At 42.0% G+C, this 17,504-nt stretch overlaps 2 protein-coding genes across 3 annotated transcripts; one reads left to right on the forward strand and one right to left on the reverse strand.

The window, feature by feature from the left end:
* Positions 1 to 793: 793 nt before the first annotated feature.
* On the reverse strand, positions 794 to 5,963 carry LOC118769069 (major histocompatibility complex class I-related gene protein-like). The gene is made up of 6 exons (XM_036516081.1): positions 5,818 to 5,963; positions 3,798 to 4,064; positions 2,497 to 2,772; positions 1,595 to 1,894; positions 1,178 to 1,259; positions 794 to 797 (listed from the first exon to the last, which is right to left on the reverse strand). The coding sequence occupies exons 1-6, from the start codon at positions 5,864 to 5,866 to the stop codon at positions 794 to 796; spliced, it is 978 nt and encodes a 325-aa protein (XP_036371974.1). The 5' UTR covers positions 5,867 to 5,963.
* A 3,885-nt stretch (positions 5,964 to 9,848) lies between these two features.
* Positions 9,849 to 15,531, forward strand: LOC118796461 (major histocompatibility complex class I-related gene protein-like). Of its 2 annotated transcripts, none has more exons than XM_036555337.1 (9): positions 9,849 to 10,146; positions 11,505 to 11,648; positions 12,049 to 12,309; positions 12,428 to 12,703; positions 13,303 to 13,602; positions 13,902 to 14,020; positions 14,640 to 14,748; positions 15,137 to 15,208; positions 15,326 to 15,531. In XM_036555337.1, exons 2-8 carry the CDS (start codon positions 11,597 to 11,599, stop codon positions 15,184 to 15,186), a joined length of 1,167 nt encoding a protein of 388 aa, XP_036411230.1. In that variant the 5' UTR covers positions 9,849 to 10,146; positions 11,505 to 11,596; the 3' UTR covers positions 15,187 to 15,208; positions 15,326 to 15,531. The 2 variants fall into 2 exon arrangements, with proteins under 2 accessions (XP_036411230.1, XP_036411228.1); XM_036555335.1 differs by lacking the exon at positions 9,849 to 10,146 and adding an exon at positions 10,277 to 10,729.
* The last annotated feature ends 1,973 nt before the right edge of the window (positions 15,532 to 17,504 follow it).

Raw genomic sequence — 17,504 nt, forward strand, 5'->3', positions numbered from 1 at the left:
CTGTAGCTACGGAGGTAAAACACAACCGCTCAAACAGCTGCACTGATTCAGGTACAGGTGTGTAGAGTCAAAGACACAGAAGACAGAAACAGAACTGTGCTAATTACCTTCTTTTCTGATATACTAGAATGTGTAACAAGTTTTTGGTGCATTATTGCCTCTGGTAACAACATTTCTGATAATAAAGTAGCCATAAAAACAACATTGACCAAGGCACACATGTACTACAAAAACATTGCAAGAATGTTGCAATGTTGACAAAACAAATTTGAACTGCAGGGGTTGTGAGCGCAGTCAATGCATATTACAAAAACCTGCAACATAAACGATACAGTCAAACTAACCCCCTCCACCACTTCTCCCCCCACCCTCCCCAGTTGAATCTTTGCCCCATCTGAAGCAAACCCCCACCCCTGGTTTTTAAAATCCCCGGGCTCCCACCTTGGTGACCAGACTGCCCCTGTGTATGGTCCGTGGAGAGCTGGCTTCTCCTTGGGGCCAGTGACTCTCCACGTCTGTGGTGATTACGTAAATTCCTCAGCTCCTCCGACTGCGTTCAGCAGACGTGGGATATTTTGTAATAGCAAAGGGGTCAAAGACAGAGCATTCACATTAAAGGTAAAATCTTTTATATTTGTATTTTTTGTGAACTCTTGCCTATGCATGGCCACTACATGTTCTAACTTCCTACTCCAACTGACAGTTAGTGGCTCCAACTATAATGAGTGTCTCAAAACACTCCTACCTCTAAGCTAACTATTTTTCTACCCAGTCATGTATTCTCTGCCTTATACTAGCTGGGTCAGAGGAAAGAGTTCACTGTGTTTTGGGTGATCAGTGTTGTTGAGGCAGACGCACTAACACCCCCAAACAGGTCACCTCTGCCCTCTGCTAGGGCTGGTCAGGGAGCTTAAATGGCTCCAACACTATGAATAGTAGGTGGATTCCTCCCATCACCCTGACTGAGCAGTCCAGTCACTACACCGGTGCTTCCCTCTGTCTCTCACTACCTTTTCAATCAATGTTTCCACTATTATCATTACATACAATAGCTGTAAAAAAGGAACAACATCATCAAACTATAAAAGTTTGGAGAATTCAATTTTTCACAATGTTGGTTTAAATGTCTAAACAACTTGCCATGTTTGCTCCTCTTCTCATCCTGAATTCCCAGTACCAAGCAAAGGCAGCGATGGCCACGAGAAGAACTGCTAGCACAACAGCAATGATTATGCCGACAGGCAGAGAGTTCTCTGGATCTGTAATCAGAGGCGACACAACATGAAAATACTGTAAACGACAGACGGGTGGAGAGAGGCAAGCATATGAACACACACACACACACACACAGAGTTATGCAAAATGCCCCTACAGAGCAAGACTGCATCTTTAACAATGCTTTTGTTTTTTGTCTTCGTTCTTCCCTTAGAGCTACTGACAGGTGGTATTAACAAAAGGTATTCAAAAATATACACCATTGGGATTGGTCTGAATAAACAGAATTCTTTAAATAATAAACTGTGCTTATACATAGGACCTACATTCACTACCTTGGAAGAACTGATCTCACTAGAATTAGTCCATTTATCTTTACCCTGGTTGGTCTTTATCTCCTCCTCAGTCACAGGCTTGATAATATTCTTCTCCAGGCTGCTGTGGTCCACAACGCAGGTGTAGTTGTGCTCCTTCACGTCTGCAGGTGAGACTGTCAGCCTGCTTCTGGTCTGGAACGTTCCGTCCTCATTGGACAGAGTCTCCAACAGCTCCACGTCCTCATGCAGGTCCTCTCCATCTTTCTGCCAGGACACAACAATTCCTTCGGGGAAGAAGCCGGTGGCAAGACAGGTGACAGGAGAGGAGGGGTCCCTCCGGAGCAGAGAGACCTCAGGAGGGACTGAGAGAGACAGAGAAGGGGAGGGAGAGAGATTTATACAGTTATCATATTTAGCTTTGCATAGGAAGTACAATACATTGTGAAGTCATGCCAATGAGGCAAAATTAGAATCTGTAATCTTTGCACCTTGAGAGATGGAAGATTCAGGAGTGCTACTGTGTACTCTCTGAGCCAGATACATTTAAAATGACCTCATTCTAATATTGCTTCTTTTTATAACAGTACAGAAGAATACTGCTGGAGTACTAATCATGGATGTTATGATCTATGGTATTGTAAGATGAATTAACTTGCCTCCTAGCTATTTTGGTTGTTTATTTGCTTGGGATTAGCTGACAGAGAATTCAAAAGTATGGATAGTGAGACCTTGTTGCTTTGAGTTCAACAAGATGTCATCCCATCAGGGACAAGCTATTGTGAGCTAATTTACAGATATCTTGTAGCTAACTATACAATTTACAGTAATAGACACACACTGTTCTATTGTATGTTGATCAATTCTGACTGATGCTCCTGCAGTTTCCCCTCACAGTGCTGTACTGTAAATGATGCTCTGTGTTTGTAGTGTCTAAGTTTTACTGGAATGAGTCTCTGCACTGTACCTTTCCTCTCAAGGATCTCTCTGTCGTATTCAACTAACTTCTTCAATAGCGCAAAGCATTCATTCTCCAGGATCCCTTTCCAAAACTGAGCTGTTTCTATATGATTGTTCCAGTCAGCACATATGATACCAGCCTGTGGGCTGTGAGCAATCCAGGCAAGGGTGCTTATGTCCAGGCTGATGAAATCCTCTGCATCATATCCGAACTTCATAAACTCTCCAGCTTTTCGATCTTCACTGACCTCACAGCCCAGCATTATCTGGAGTGTGTGGATTCCTACAGGGAATAACCAGACATGAGCACACAAGGACACACCATCACCTTCAATAGTTTTCCTTGAAATGGAGCCGTTGTTTGGGTAACAGTCACTGTCAGCTACTTTCTGATGACTCCATTCATGTCCTCACACATACAGTGGTGATGCAGCTTATGATGCTAACAGGCCTGTTAGATCAGATTTAAATCCATCCGAACAGGTTCTGAGTGCGGTGAAGGGACATGTGTCACCTTTTGCTAGGTGACTCTCCGCCTACCATACACAGGTATATGACGACAGAGGTTATATAATATGTAATAAGATGATATTTACAAAGAAAACAACAAGGCGGTATTGCTAGGCAGCTTATTAACTAACTTGTTGCACCTTTACATTCAAATGTTCTGATAAAGCCTTGCCAGCCAGCTAACTACTGCAGTCGTCCATCTGATGAGTATTTCAGACTTTACCATTACAACATTGCCTTGCTATACTATACAGTGACTGTGTCACTCAGAAATCTCAGTGAGGCGAACAGTTTGACTGCGTGCTATGACTGGTAAGGCGAGATACCCTGTGTATTCAAAACAAATTTCATTTAAAAAATCACTTTAAGAACATTGTCAACACTGTCATTCCTAATAATGTATGTAACAGGCTAGATATCTGAGGGGTTCTTCAACTTTTCCTGTTTCAGAATATTTTTTTAAGTGAGAAGAAGGGCACTGCTAGCCATGTAGCATACCTGGTGGACAGCATTTACCCAGCTAGCTAATTCAGCCATTTGTCAAATACAAGTTCAGAGTACTTCGACATTTTGGATCCTTTATCTCTCTAGCCAGGTATACTGAGACATTTCAAATACTGTGGTCGAATTCACATGATTGTGACTGGCATTGCTTTGATTTTTTGCTGGTAGAGTTTCTATCCCAAATGGACAAAGGTTATTTTTCTTTCTGAAGTATTATGTCAAAATGATGATTACTAAGTGAATACCTACAAAGTGAATAACCACCCCATACCCTCCCCAACTGACATTGCTTACCTCCTGAGTGACCATAGAGCGACATTGCGAATTGTAAAGCATTCATTAAATCTGGTATGGCAGAACTAATCAGGACATTGAAATAATGAATGTACTTTTGACTGTCATTCACTTTGTTCAGTGCCCACTCCAGCCTGATCTGTAACTCTCTAGTCTTGCTGTCAAAGTAGGCGCCTGTTTCCTCATCCAGCATGAGCACGGCCACAAACTCGGGGAGGTCTCTCACTCCTGTGCTGCCCGTTACACAGCCCTTCCCGGTATGCGTCACTACAAGTGAAGCAAAAAGCCATTTTAGATTTACAATTCTGCATCTGCTTTTCAGCAATAAACAAGAAAAAAACCTAGAGTTATTAAATAGCAGGGACATGGTGACAGTATGAGCAGCAACATCGTCTTGAAATTCAACATTCCTAATATGTTCTTGACCAGCTGCACTAGTACACAAATCTCAGTCTTAAAATGCACTTTAAATGTTTTATAGTTCACAGAAAATCATGTCCTGCCTTCACAATAAGCTCCAAGTATTGGCAAGCTCTCTTTAGGCAATTGGAGGACTTCATGGAGGTAGCCTACATTCAATCAGTCTGAATAAAGATCATAATTGTAGTTAATAAATTGTAGTTTCCCCTTAATGAATGAATCAGCTTACTAGCACTTGTAGTGGAAGCAGAAACCAGTGGATGGAGACCAGCCTCGATTACACTGACATTTGCATTTATTCATTTGTCAGACGCTTTTATCCGAAGCGACTTACAAGTGAGGTACAATACAACACAAGTGAAAAACCCATACAGCCTCGATATATTTCTAGATACACCATAAGCAAAATAACAAGCTTTTACGACAGCCTGTTCCTTCGAACTTTGGGTAGAATTTAATACCGAACCCACATAATTTCTTTAAATTGCCCTATAAATTGCAACCAAACTTTATAAAAAAAGAGAAACACTTCACATATGACAATGAAATCCAGTGAGAAAGGAAGACGTTCAAAAAAAATCTATCATTAACCCTGTGTAAAATAACGAAATTAGTTCCAATGCGGAATTAAATGGAATTTATCAGGGCATGGTATGACTATGTTTCCCTGCCCAGATGAACTTTAACAACCGTCTGCTGAATTTTGAATGTAAACCCATTTTAAGTGACCATGTGTGGGACAAGAATGCCGTCAAATGTAATAAAAACAGGTAAGCAGCAAAACACAAGGAAAGGCATTCCTCTGTTACTGGCAAATATGCACTTCAGTTATTAGAAAAAAAAATAATAACAAATAATTAAAATAAATTATTTTTAAAATTAATTTTAAAATTGCCTTTGGTAGCATTGACAGTGGCATCTCAAGTACAGTTAAACCCATTGCATTACATTACATTACATAACATTACATTACTTCATTTAGCAGACGCTCTTACCCAGAGCGACTTCCAAACAAGTGCATCACTAAGCTAAGAGTAATTAGCGCTAAGCATTACAAGAGGTCAGTAAGGTGCTAAGTTAAGTGCTAAGCTAGTGTAGAGTGCCTTTTTAAAAACGAAAATAAACATAGATAGGGAGGAAGGTAGGCTAGAGGTACGCTACCTTGCTGAAATTGCGATACACGTATTTTTAGTTTGGCTTCATCAGAAAGCTTGTCGGGTATTAAAAAGAAACTGTTTGATAAAGAGGTACACAAGGAACCAAAATAGCTCATGTAAGAAGAGAGCAGGGTGACCTGTTCTATCACGGAACAGTTCCCTAAACTGTACTCAATAGTGTGAAATACATTTGACTACACCAGCATGATCTAACAGCAGCAATGGATAAAGCTAACTCAGAGCTGGTCTTGCCTGTAGCTTCAAAAAACAACTGAGTTGAACAATGTTTCCATGACCATTACTGTCAGAATTTTGTAAGTGGTACGATGTAACCGCTTACTAACCTTGTTACAACTACAATGCTCGCAACACCCCTGTAATTGCGTAAATTAATCTTAATGAAGTATTGTCAAGGAACAAAACAGGCAAAACCTCGAACTCACCTGCAAAACCGGTATGTAAGCTGCAAAGGACTATCAACACCCCAATCATTTTTTTCTCTTATAATGGTGCGGTTTGTCTACTGTATAATAGAAAATTTGCGCATCAAAAACTCTGTCCCTGTTACTAGTCTTGCTCCAGTCGTGGTCAGAATAAGAAAGCATCGGGGAACAGGTGTGAGTGAGAGTGAACAGGAATCAGAGTCGGGATTCACTCTGAGCGCAAGGGGCTGGGTTTTGCTCTTAAGTGGGCAGGTAATTCGATGCTTTCAAATCCATCTCCAAACGGGAGATACCACAGAGCTATTACACAGAGCGTTTTTACAGCGCTATCAAGAGCAGGCAGTTACACTTCAGTATTCTGCTGTTTTTTTTTTTTTTTGTTTTTTTTTTTCATTTTCACAACAGGTGTGAAATTTCCCACTATGCAGCAAACTCCTCTAATAACAATAGCAAGAATAATTACAATAATTGTTTTGATCGGATGCATATCACAGTAAAAATAACATTATTACAATAACACATTTTATTAGCCCTTTTTGAATATTCAAGAACAGTAATACGTACAGTAGTATGTAGGACTATGGCTCGGGGTGGGCACTGTGGCCGGAGAGGAGGTAAGTTCTCAAAGATAAATTTAAAATAAAGAATAAATCTGATAAATACAGCATCACTGTGGTGAAGCACCCCACAGGGCTTGATCCTTCTCTTCACTCTCAAACAATGAATGAATGAGTGCTATATGTACGCGTACAAACAATGCACACACAGATCTTCGGGAGAACGGACGCTTCCCTATACTGAGTTTTTCTGCTGTGTGCCCTCATGAGGACTCAGGTGGTGAAATACTGCTCCCTGCTGTGCGTGTCGCTCTTCGGTTTCAGGTCTGACTCCTGCCTGCCGTGATTGCTTTGTAGCAGACTTGCACAATCTCCAAACAGTCAAAGACCCATCAGACATATTCTGGAAAGTCCCGTACCACGGCGGTGGTTGGCCAGGCTAAGTAACCCCTTCTGGCAAATCTAGTCCGTCTTATTCTCTGTGTGGTTTAGGGTAAGCTGAGAGCTCAGGACGCAACATGTAACCACAACAGACAGCGAATCAATTAAGCAGCCCTGTATACAACATGTCATCACACAAAATAAAACTTAATATATCATGTGAAACAGTGACCTCCGTAAATAAAACAGCCATAGCATAGTTATACTTTAATAGGTACTGTTGGGTTAGAACGCGACATCCCCTTTTTTATTTCTTTGATTTAGGGCAGCATTTCCTTGATCAGTTTGTTATTAAGCAGCTTCAGGAGTTCATAACGAGTTGATCATTTGAATCAGCTGTGTTGGAGCAGGGAGAGATCTAAAACATGCAGGACAAGTGGGCCTCAAGGAGAGGTTTGGACAACGCTGATGTAGCGCTGCTGACATCATCTCGAAGCTACAGGTGCACTAAACGTCTGGCCTGTATGAAAAAGTAGTTAAGGAGCCCTGGTATGCCTTATTCTCTGCCCTACAGGAATGACGAGGGTGTAAGTGATTAGTTGTCATCGTCTGGTAAAACAGTTAATCTGGATCAGGGAATGCTTCTGTGCACCACTGGGTTCCAGCCTCCAGCCTCCAGCACATCTGTATGCTTTCTGCCCTTTCCCCTTAACACATGCATATCCAGCTGCCAAACAACCAGCTGTGTATGGAGCTAAGCACCAATAGGCATTTAGCTTGCTGTGGTGTCATAGGAGACCAAGTATGAAAAATGCCCATTGGCTGCATTGGAGTATTATACTCAAGGATTCCACATTAGGATTGCAGTTGCAAAAGGGGAAAATAGCATTAAAATTTTGTTTACAAAGTTAGCTTTCAAATATTGATGTAAAGGTGTGCCGTGGAGTAAACTATTGGATCCTTTACGAATAATTAACGGATGTAAAATAATTGCCAGCTTGATGGTATTTCAGAACTCAGCAGCAGTGTATGACGCAGAACAGCATACACCGCACAGTAAGCTTATCTGTATTCTGATCACTGCATCCTTATTCTGTGAAACAGTCCACTTCTCTAATGTGTTCTCCTTATCTCCTTCTCCTTGTTAGCCAGGGAGCCCTCACTACCATGCCTGGTAATGGTGGGGAGGTTAGGAGGTTTGGGAGAATGCGCGACTCCACTAGCTTTAAATCGGGTGTTAAGACAATGAAAGAAATGGCGAGATCTCCATGAAGTGGCGGTACAGCTCAGGGTTTAATAAAGAAATCGGTAAGATTACAAATAACAGCCCACTTGGTGGGTTCTGTCATGACTCTTGTTGGACATGCAGGGAAAGAGAGCAAGCAAAGTCCCAAAGGAAAAGCAGCACAACTTCTCAACATTTCATGCATTTTTACATGTGTAAAACATGTAAACAAGGACAACATTAAACAAACAGCAACATTATAAGAGCTCTTAAAGAGCCATGGCAAACCATTACAATGATGGCAGTCTTCCATTTTCTGCCAAGGACAGAAAGTGACTTACATTTGGCTTCAGTGGTGAACCAGTGGTGAGAAGGATAGGAAAGGGGTGTCAGTGCATTTGCATCTAAGGCAGTAGTGAAATTAAAAAGAAGAAGCAGAAGAAGATAAAAGAGGGAAGTGAGAATGATTTGTTTGGCCCTATAAGATACAAAATGCGGTTGGTGAGATGACGCTAGATGGTTCTGAAGAAAATGTTTGTAATGTGTTTGTTGGGTTTTTGTGGGGTTTTTTTTTTTTTTTGCAGGAAGCCACAGAACCAGCCAAACAATGCATAGACACTGTATATAAAAGAGGAGCAGCTGTTGGGCTGTAAACCTGAGGAGGTTGGGGTTTGGGTTCCCCGAAGAACATTTTTGACCAAATCATTCTAAAATGGGTAGGCTGAGACTTCTGGGGCAGAGGATATTACTTGATTACACAACCAGTTAGACAACAAACACAATATAATATCAACTCATTACTTACAATTCAAATCAAATTTAAATACTTTGCATAAACATTTTTCCACACCAAACAAGACCCTGCTTGCTTTGCGTCAGCTTGTCCAGCCACTTCCTCATCCGAGACGGAATGGAAAACATTGGGAAACATTATTAATGGATTATAAAACATTATTAATGGAAACATTGTTTTCATCTCTCCATGACAATGGCAAAGTGTTGCAGACTTATCATACAAGTTTTTCCTGCTTATAGGTTCCTCTTTTAGACCACAATAATGATGAGTAAAGCTTGGGTTTTTCCCCCAGGGGTGTGTACTGTAATGTAATTTATATATTTTTTTATTTGTTGTCACATGGGGTGGCCTGGGGTGGGGAACACAGGAAATCCTGCCACCCCAGTGATCCCCCATTCCAGGTGCAATTTCCTCTTTAACAGAAAGGAGCGCCTGTCACTTGATTTTATTTGTTCATGGTGCAACAGTTTACAGCAGGAAACTTTACAACTTTTCAAATCTGAAACAGAACAGCACTTACTGTACTATGACTACTGTTCTATGTCTCGTTCCAGAATTAAATTATTCAAGACTCCTAACGGCTGCGTTAGCCTACCAAGCAGCAAGGAGAACAAGTCCACCTCATCTGCAATCCATCATCAGACCACCATCACAGCAGGTCACTCCGTTCTGGAACTTCCCCTCCTCGTCAGAATTCCGTCCTCTGTCTGCTCTGGCCATGGGGGAGGCTGGAGGCCGTCATTGGGGTCAGGACAGCAGGGTCACTGCCCGTCACAGACTGAAGTCCCGCCTCTTCAAACTGCCTATTGGCTCCTTGACCCAAGCACCGCTCACCTTCTCTTTATTGCTGTAGTCTTGCTGTAGGATGCGTTGCGTTGCACTTACCGTGTCTACACCGCTTGTGAAATTATTCAAGCAAGTATTTGCAGCAGGGGGAACGTAGGACCCTGAAATTAAGAACTCCAAATCCCAGAATCAAGCCACATTGTGTATAAGGAACTCCCTTTGATGTGTACTTGATATCACGTAGTTTTCCCGATATGGCAAAATCTTGTCCCATAGACTACTCCCAATACGCTAGCTAACGCTATGTTTCTACAGCTCTAAAAATTGTGAACTAGTTAATTATAAGGAACGGTTACAACCCTCTCAAAAGTCTTTGGTTGGCCTACAACCTGTTCTACAGGATGATCCGTATTATTTTTTGTTGATAAAGTTTCGAGCTGGGACAACAGGAAGTTTGACACGATAATCTTTTCCGAATGTTTCCTGGAGCGTTGTTATTCCTGTTACAGGTTGTTTGTATAAATGAATGCAAAACTGCGGTGACGCCAAGCGAATGAAGTCGCCGGCATTGGAAGAACTGAAGCGTAAGTTTTACTTCTATGAACTTTTATACGGTTTTAATAACGTAGCTACGCAATTCTAATGCTCCGACGCTGTCTTTCAGATTCCGGCGTTGTTTTCCGTGAGCGTGTGTTAAGTGAACGTCATTTAATTTGCAATAGACAAAATATAACGAATCGGTAGGCTTTTAACTACTTTACTTGCCAAAATATAATTGCGAATTTGCCTGCGCTGTACTGAAAGATATTCGATTCTGCGCCTATAAGCAATCACTGAACTCAGCGCTTGCCACAGTTTAGAGAAACGAACGAAGATACAAACGCCAACTCGCACACCGTCATTATCTGGGACCAAGAAAAAAAATCCCACCAAAAGAAGTAAACGTAGGTGAAGTGTCCAAGCGCAAGGAATGAAGTGAAAACTGGCAAACGTTTTGTTCAAGCGAATTTAATCAGTGCTAGTCTTATACATAGCTAGGTTCTCAAAACCTAACTGATGACACCGCGGAAGGTTGAGTACGACCGTATACGCGCACCGGCCCGGTGTCGGAGCGCACTGTCGGCGTGCTAAAAGGCAGCAGCCGGTCCGCTTTCGTGCACAGCAGAGGTGAGTAAGATGTCGTTAGCGTTTCATAACTATTAATTGTTTGTACTCGATATTAATGATGATACGTTTAGCTTTGTCTTTTGTGGACTTTGGATGCGGGCAATAAGCGGGGGCCATTAATTAGGGCCCCTAAAGAGGCCCCTCCCTTCAGGAAAAGGAGAATGGAATAGTCTTGTCTATTACATAATAATGTTAAATTATCACTAAACTGAAAGGGGTATTGTTCCAACAGGGCCAGTTGTCCTGTGTGTCTTCTTTCATTCCACTTAGATGCATTTTGACCATACAACCCCCGTTTTCTCTGTGGGTGCTCTGACAGTGGTTTGTTTGAATACATGAGAGAGGAGTGGACGGTCATTCAGAATTTTACGTGTTTTAGAAATATATATATAAAAAGAGGTGTTCACGTCAGATGTGTTAATCTGTACATAGGATGACCATATATCCTCTTTTTCCCGGACACATCTTCCTTTAGAGACGCGTGTTTTAGGTTCCAAACGAGGACATGTCTGGGAAAAAGAGGACGTATGGTCACACTAGTATAAAAGTATCAAAGCACATTTGTTGCATTACGCAAAGAATAATAGTCATAATGAAATTTTCTCAGATTCGCCTCAATGTTAGTTCCTTTGCATGCTGTCACTCAGTCTCTCTCTCCCTCTCAGTGCACTTCCCTGTAGTGCTTAAGTTTCATTGTGTGTGTATAGGCTTCATCAGCTGTGATTTGTTGAAATGAATCCTAAGCATGGTCCCTGTTCATTGGTCTTGTAACCAGAGCTGCTTTCCAGTGCAGAGGAGAAAGATCAGACACAGCCTTTTATGAAGTGCAAAGTCCAACGAGCCGCTCCAGTATAAGTGAAAAAGAAAATGATTGGGGTGTTGGTGTTACTCCTTTGTGGATTCCATGCTGGTTTTGCTGGTGAGTTTTCATTTGTGGGGGGGGGTCAAATGTTAGTTTTTTGTGTTTGGCGTTTTTATGTTTTGATTTATTTTCACTTGTTGCTTACGTTTAAAGTTCTTAATTCTTAATTCTGCTTTCTTTAAAAATAAAATACTTGTCCTGTTTGATAAGTTCCATTTTCGTTCCATGAAAATGTGTCACTGCAATTAAAGGAATTGAATATGTGTTGCACAAGAACAGTGTGGTGCTTCTTCAGTTCTTCAGTAATTATGTTAGTGGGCATATTGTTTAACTTAAATTGTATTTTTGAAGTTGCATTAAAAAGAAAATCTGATGTGTTTTTCGTGGCTCTCTGCCACCTGGTGGCATTCTTGTGTCTCTGCTTCTAAAACACTTTTTTTTGGTTCTCTAATTGTAGTGACAGACTTCAGCAGGACATATTTGACCGGCACCACGGGACTGAGAGACCTCCCCGAGTTTGTGGCTGTGCACGTTGTGGACTATGAAACAGTGGCCTACTTTGACAGCTCAACTAGACACTTACAGTTCAGAGAGAAGTGGCTACAGGACAACCTAGAGCAGAAGTACATTGACTTTTACAATAACGTCCTTAATCGTGCCATAGCAGATTTGATAAATAATTTGCATTATGTAATGATGCTCTACAATCAAACAGGAGGTAAGAGGCCATCACCAGGGATGGGAGGTTATATGTTAACCATTAATTGCACATAACTATTAATATTGTCGTGTCCATTTTTTCCTTGTGTGCTGACATGTGTGTTCATTCCTCATAGGGATTCACACATTCCAGCTGATAACCGGATGTGATGTGAGTGAGGATGGAAAAACTGGAGGATTGGCAGTGTTTGGTTATGATGGAGAGGATTTCACCCGCCTGGATATGAGCACCTACACCTGGTCTGGTGCAAGCCACCAGGCCTTTATCTTCAATGAAGACTGGAACCATCGTGCAGATATAGTTCAATTCTGGAAAGGATATCTGGAGAATAACTGCATTGAGCTTCTGAAGAAATCAGTTGATTACGGCAGAGAGAGCCTTGAGAGGAAAGGTACAGTCAGTGATTTATCGCCTGTGAATCTCAGACACTACAAACACAGAGCATTATTTACAGTGCAGCACTGTCAAGGAAAACTGCATGAGCCCCAGTCAGAATTAATCAAATTACAGTACAAATATGGATTCACTTTCCAATCACTCAGTCTTCTAAGATGTGCTTGTTAACACATTTATACATAAAAAACATTCAAATCTTCTCTGCCTGATGGGATAAATGCTAGTTATGCAATGATATACAGAATGGCAGATACTGCCTCAAAAATTGGCTCCCCTGTAACTCTGTGTTTAAGGTGCTTGCCTTGAGCGCGAGCTGAACTTTATGGCCCAGCTTTGATCCCAGCCGTATCATCAGCTAACCATGTCTGTAAATTAGCACACGCTTGTTTCTGATGGATTTCATCTTGTTGAACCCAAAGCTTCAAGAGAAGATCTCACTGTCCATATTTTGAAATTCTCTGACAGACAGTAGGCAAACAAACAAATTAACTAGCTAGATGATTTTGCCTTATTGACATAATATCACTCGAGGCATGACGCAAGGTCATGACAACTGTGTAAATCTCTCTCCTTCCCTCTCTCTGTCTCTCTCAGTCCCTCCTGAGGTCTCTCTGCTCCGGAGGGACCCCTCCTCTCCTGTCACCTGTCTTGCCACCGGTTTCTTCCCCAAAGGAATCGTGGTGTCCTGGCAGAAAGATGGAGAGGACCTGCATGAGGATGTGGAGCTGTTGGAGACGGTGCCCAATGAGGACGGAACATTCCAGACCAGAAGCAGGCTGACAGTCTCACCTGCAGACCTGAAGGAGCACAAGTTCACCTGCATTGTGGACCACAGCAGCCTGGAGAAGATGATTATCAAGCCTGTGACTGACCGGGACATAAAGAGCAATCAGTGTAAGGACAAATTGATCAGTGCAAGGCTGAAATAGGGAGAGAATGTGAATGTCTGGTAATAGAGACAGACCGGGTCTAATAGACTGAAATGCTTGTGGAATTCGAAGCAAAGTTCTCACACATTAAACAAGTCAGTCCTGTACATTGGATGCAGGAAGAGGTCATATGTATAAGCACATTCTGTGATTTTGAGAATTCTCTGCATAGAGATCAATCCCTTTTGCTGCCAAGGATGTGTACCATCGTAACGCCAAATGTCAGTACCGTGTCAGTCACTGAAGGCGTGTCTCTGATTACAGATCCAGAGAACTCTCTGCCTGTCGGCATAATCATTGCTGTTGTGCTAGCAGTTCTTCTCGTGGCCATCGCTGCCTTTGCTTGGTACTGGAAATTCAGGATGAGAAGAGGAGCGAACATGGCAAGTTGGTTAGACATTTAAACCAACATGGTGAAATATGTAACCATCCAGAAACACAGTGGATAAAACTTCATGCTCATAGTGATCATAGTTTGACTATGAATCCATGATGGTGGAACACAGTAGACTTTGTTCTACTAGGGTTGGGGTGGATTACTTCAGCTGGGGTCTCCTTATCCCACTGCTCGTTAGCGCCCTCTAGCAGCTCATCAGGCACCTGCAAGTTACTTGCATGATATGAGTGGGGATACACCAATCCGTGGTTTCGCATTGACTCTTCTGCAGTGCACTGTGGGACTTGTAGTCTGAAAAAAACAGCAGCTGGTTGTGAGCCAGTCTGTTAGAGGACTACAGTCATTGTCAGTCAGTTGCTTCTGCGTGAATGTGGAGGATGTCATGCTGTTGTGAGCCTCATATACACTTGGAAAATCCGAAGTTAGTGTGGAAAAAAAGGGGTTGACACATTAAAAAAAGAAATGGCTGAGAAGGCTACAGGGATGTGGTACATTTGCTGAACACATAGGTGATTAAAAATGTAAAAAAAGGTTATTCCTTTAACATAAATCCTCTCTCTGGCTTCTTTTCAAATTGCAAAATATCCCACGTCTGCTGAATGCAGTTGGAGGAGCTGAGGCCTTTACGCAATCACAGCAGACGTGGAGCGTCCCAGGCCCTGACAAGAAGCCACCTCTCCACAGACCAGAGGCAGGGGCAGTCTGGTGACGAAGGTGGGAGCCTCAGGACTTTAAAAATCAGGGGTGGGGGTTTAGCAAGGATGGGGCAAAGACTCAACTGGGGAGGATGTGGGGGGGGGTTCCTTTGACTATATCATTTATGTTAATAGTTTTCTTAATATGCAATGACTCAGAACCACTGCAGTTAAAATTTCTTTTTTAATATTGCAAGATCCTGTCAACAAAGTTGTTCATGTGGCTACTTTATTATCAGAAATGTTGTTACCAGTAGCATCAATAACACACCAAAAATAAGGATGCATCCTACTATATCACAAAAAGAAGATAGCACAGTTCTGTTTCTGTCTTCTGTCTCTTTGACTCTACACACCTGTACATGAATCAGTGCAGCTGTTTGAGTGGTTGTGCTTTATCTCCATAGCTGCAGAGTGTTGTTCAAATTCCTCCTCCGACCCCACAGCGAGGGCTTGAGGAATCACTCTTTATTCAGACAGTAAGTATCATTAGTTTTCATTTACCTCATTCAGCAGGTAGCTGTCATGGGTTTAAGAACCTCATTCTTCCTCATTCTCCATGAATGAACTCTGACCCCAGTGTGCTGTACTTACAGGGGAGGAACTGAAGGGGAGAGTGAGGATGCCTGCCGAACAGGCATCGGTCTCTCACACAGTGCGGAGAGCAACAACTGACAACCAAATATTGTTCAAAAAACAGTAAATTCACTGATATGATACTTGGGGTACAGAAAGCCAGGGAAAGAGAACAGGGGAGGGAGGGGACGGAACACCACAAAAAAAGCAAATGCCTGACTCCTTACCAGAGTCTCTCTGCCCTTTCTGTCTCTGGTCCTTGTCTTTCATCAGGCAGCTGAGCTATTCAGTGGATCAACCAAAAAAACAGGCTGGTTCAAAGTCCGTAAGTTTCTTTACTGTTCTCAGTATCAGTTCCAAATCTGTGCAGCTACATGAAGGCTGTTTAGCTAGTGGCCCTGGCCTTGCAGTCAACCATGGACATTTTGTTGTTTGATCATTTGAAAGCAAAACAAAAGTCATGGTTATGTGTCACAATATGAGTGAAAAATCATGGTTGCCTGGCTGCTTGGGGTGGCATTATGCTGTATTGTTCCAGACTTGTCTCAGAGGTTGCGGGCTCCATTCCCAGCTGGTGTGCAGTGCAGCTGTTCCTTTGAACAAAGTGCTTAACATGACTAGCTGCAGTAAATATCTAGCTACATACATGGATCATCAGTAAAATGTAAGCTATGTAATCACTGTGGGTAAATATGTCAGCTATGAACATATGTTAGGATGTAATATATCCAGGAACCTGGAAAATCCCTTGTTATTTCTCTTTTAAACATGCACCATTGTTACTAATTTATTCCGCATTGTCATTGTTTAGTCTAAGAAGAGCTTACCTACTCTACATTGCTAACATACCACATGTGAAAAATAAATCAAAGTCAATGATTATGGTTTATTGTGAATATGATAAATAACTGTGCCTATTTGCCCAGATAGTGTCTGCATTGTTTGTACACACATGCTGCTTTTTCTACATTCTTAGAAGGTGAAGGGACATCCGCCGCTGACACAGTGAGAAATACGAGGTGTCGCAGCGCCCTCTACAGACGGGCCCTTTCTCTGCTATGATCATCAGGAGGAGCCAATGTATGGTTTATGTCCGTCTTTCTGTGTTTCGAGTGGGTTAATACTCCTGACCACGTGGGGCAGTACATGCACATTGGGTGTAGCTGCATTGGGTGAAGGGTATTTTGTTGTGTTGGATGGTAGGAATACACACGGTTCTTACTGCAAGCAGGAAATATTGAAACAAATAATACCTGAATACAAAGAAAAATGTGCAAGCAGAAACCCAGGGGGGAGCCACTGCCCTTAGCTGTCTACCATTACTGTGACAGTTTGTCATTAACTTTAATTCAAACTTGAAATTTGCAATAGAAAGTCTCAACAATCAGTGTTTTAGTCTGATAGTGACATCATGCTTAGCAATTGGTTTTCCTCAGGGGTTTTGTGCTTCCCAATCTGTTTAAAAATCACACAGGGTTAGAGAGGAATGAGGGATGGAAAATTTAAGGGATCTGCGTTTGAAAGTGCAAGCTTCCAAGCCACTTCCCAGGTCCCAAGCCGATCTCACCACCCGGCGACTGTAATTGAACATGCTGTTAGGTTATCATTTGCTGTCAGTGATCTCCCTTCAGTAAATAATGACAAATTCCACAAATCTGAAGGAACATGATGTATACCTTACTTCGGATAGATAGGCTCTTACAAAGATGGCCGATTCTCAGATCATGACTGAGAGCACACAGGTGGTCATGAATATTTATTAGCTGTGACATCCTTACTTGTTTGGTTCTGATCTGAATCTCTATCAATATGTATAGAATAGTTGGACCAGCCATTCATTTAAGGATCACAGTGAGTGTTCCAGGCTGTTTATTCTGCTGTGCTGCACGGTGACAAAACAGCTTCTCAGCATTTTCCGCATCACCAGGCAAACCCACATTAACTGCACCAAAGTGGACTGCTTCTTCTCACCTCACACCTTCTTCTGTTGACCAGCTTACAGTCTTATATGAAGCTCTCAGCTTAGTTGGATCTTGAAGATACTTGGATATGAGTCAGTTTGCTCTACTTCAGAAAAATGACACAGCCAGTTTCAGCCTGGACCACAGGTCTCTGCTGCATTCAAACACCTGGCCTGTAGTAAAGGAATTTGGACAGTGGTGTGATGATGATTTTCTGAACATTAATGTTTCTAAAACT

The sequence above is a fragment of the Megalops cyprinoides genome, chromosome 21 (genome assembly GCF_013368585.1).
Source record: "Megalops cyprinoides isolate fMegCyp1 chromosome 21, fMegCyp1.pri, whole genome shotgun sequence".
Classification (NCBI taxonomy): Eukaryota; Metazoa; Chordata; class Actinopteri; order Elopiformes; family Megalopidae; genus Megalops; species Megalops cyprinoides.

What these genes read in the sequence shown, in the direction of transcription:
- LOC118796461 (XM_036555337.1), top strand. Translation starts at nt 11,597, where the DNA reads ATGATTGGGGTGTTGGTGTTACTCCTTTGTGGATTCCATGCTGGTTTT. An exon ending in AGAGAGCCTTGAGAGGAAAG is followed by an intron (nt 12,704 to 13,302) that starts GTACAGTCAGTG and finishes TGTCTCTCTCAG; the next exon opens with TCCCTCCTGAGGTCTCTCTG. An exon ending in GGGGCAGTCTGGTGACGAAG is followed by an intron (nt 14,749 to 15,136) that starts GTGGGAGCCTCA and finishes TTATCTCCATAG; the next exon opens with CTGCAGAGTGTTGTTCAAAT.
- LOC118769069 (XM_036516081.1), bottom strand. Translation starts at nt 5,866, where the DNA reads ATGATTGGGGTGTTGATAGTCCTTTGCAGCTTACATACCGGTTTTGCA. An exon ending in CTTACATACCGGTTTTGCAG is followed by an intron (nt 4,065 to 5,817) that starts GTGAGTTCGAGG and finishes CTTCACTTGTAG; the next exon opens with TGACGCATACCGGGAAGGGC. An exon ending in AGAGATCCTTGAGAGGAAAG is followed by an intron (nt 1,895 to 2,496) that starts GTACAGTGCAGA and finishes TGTCTCTCTCAG; the next exon opens with TCCCTCCTGAGGTCTCTCTG.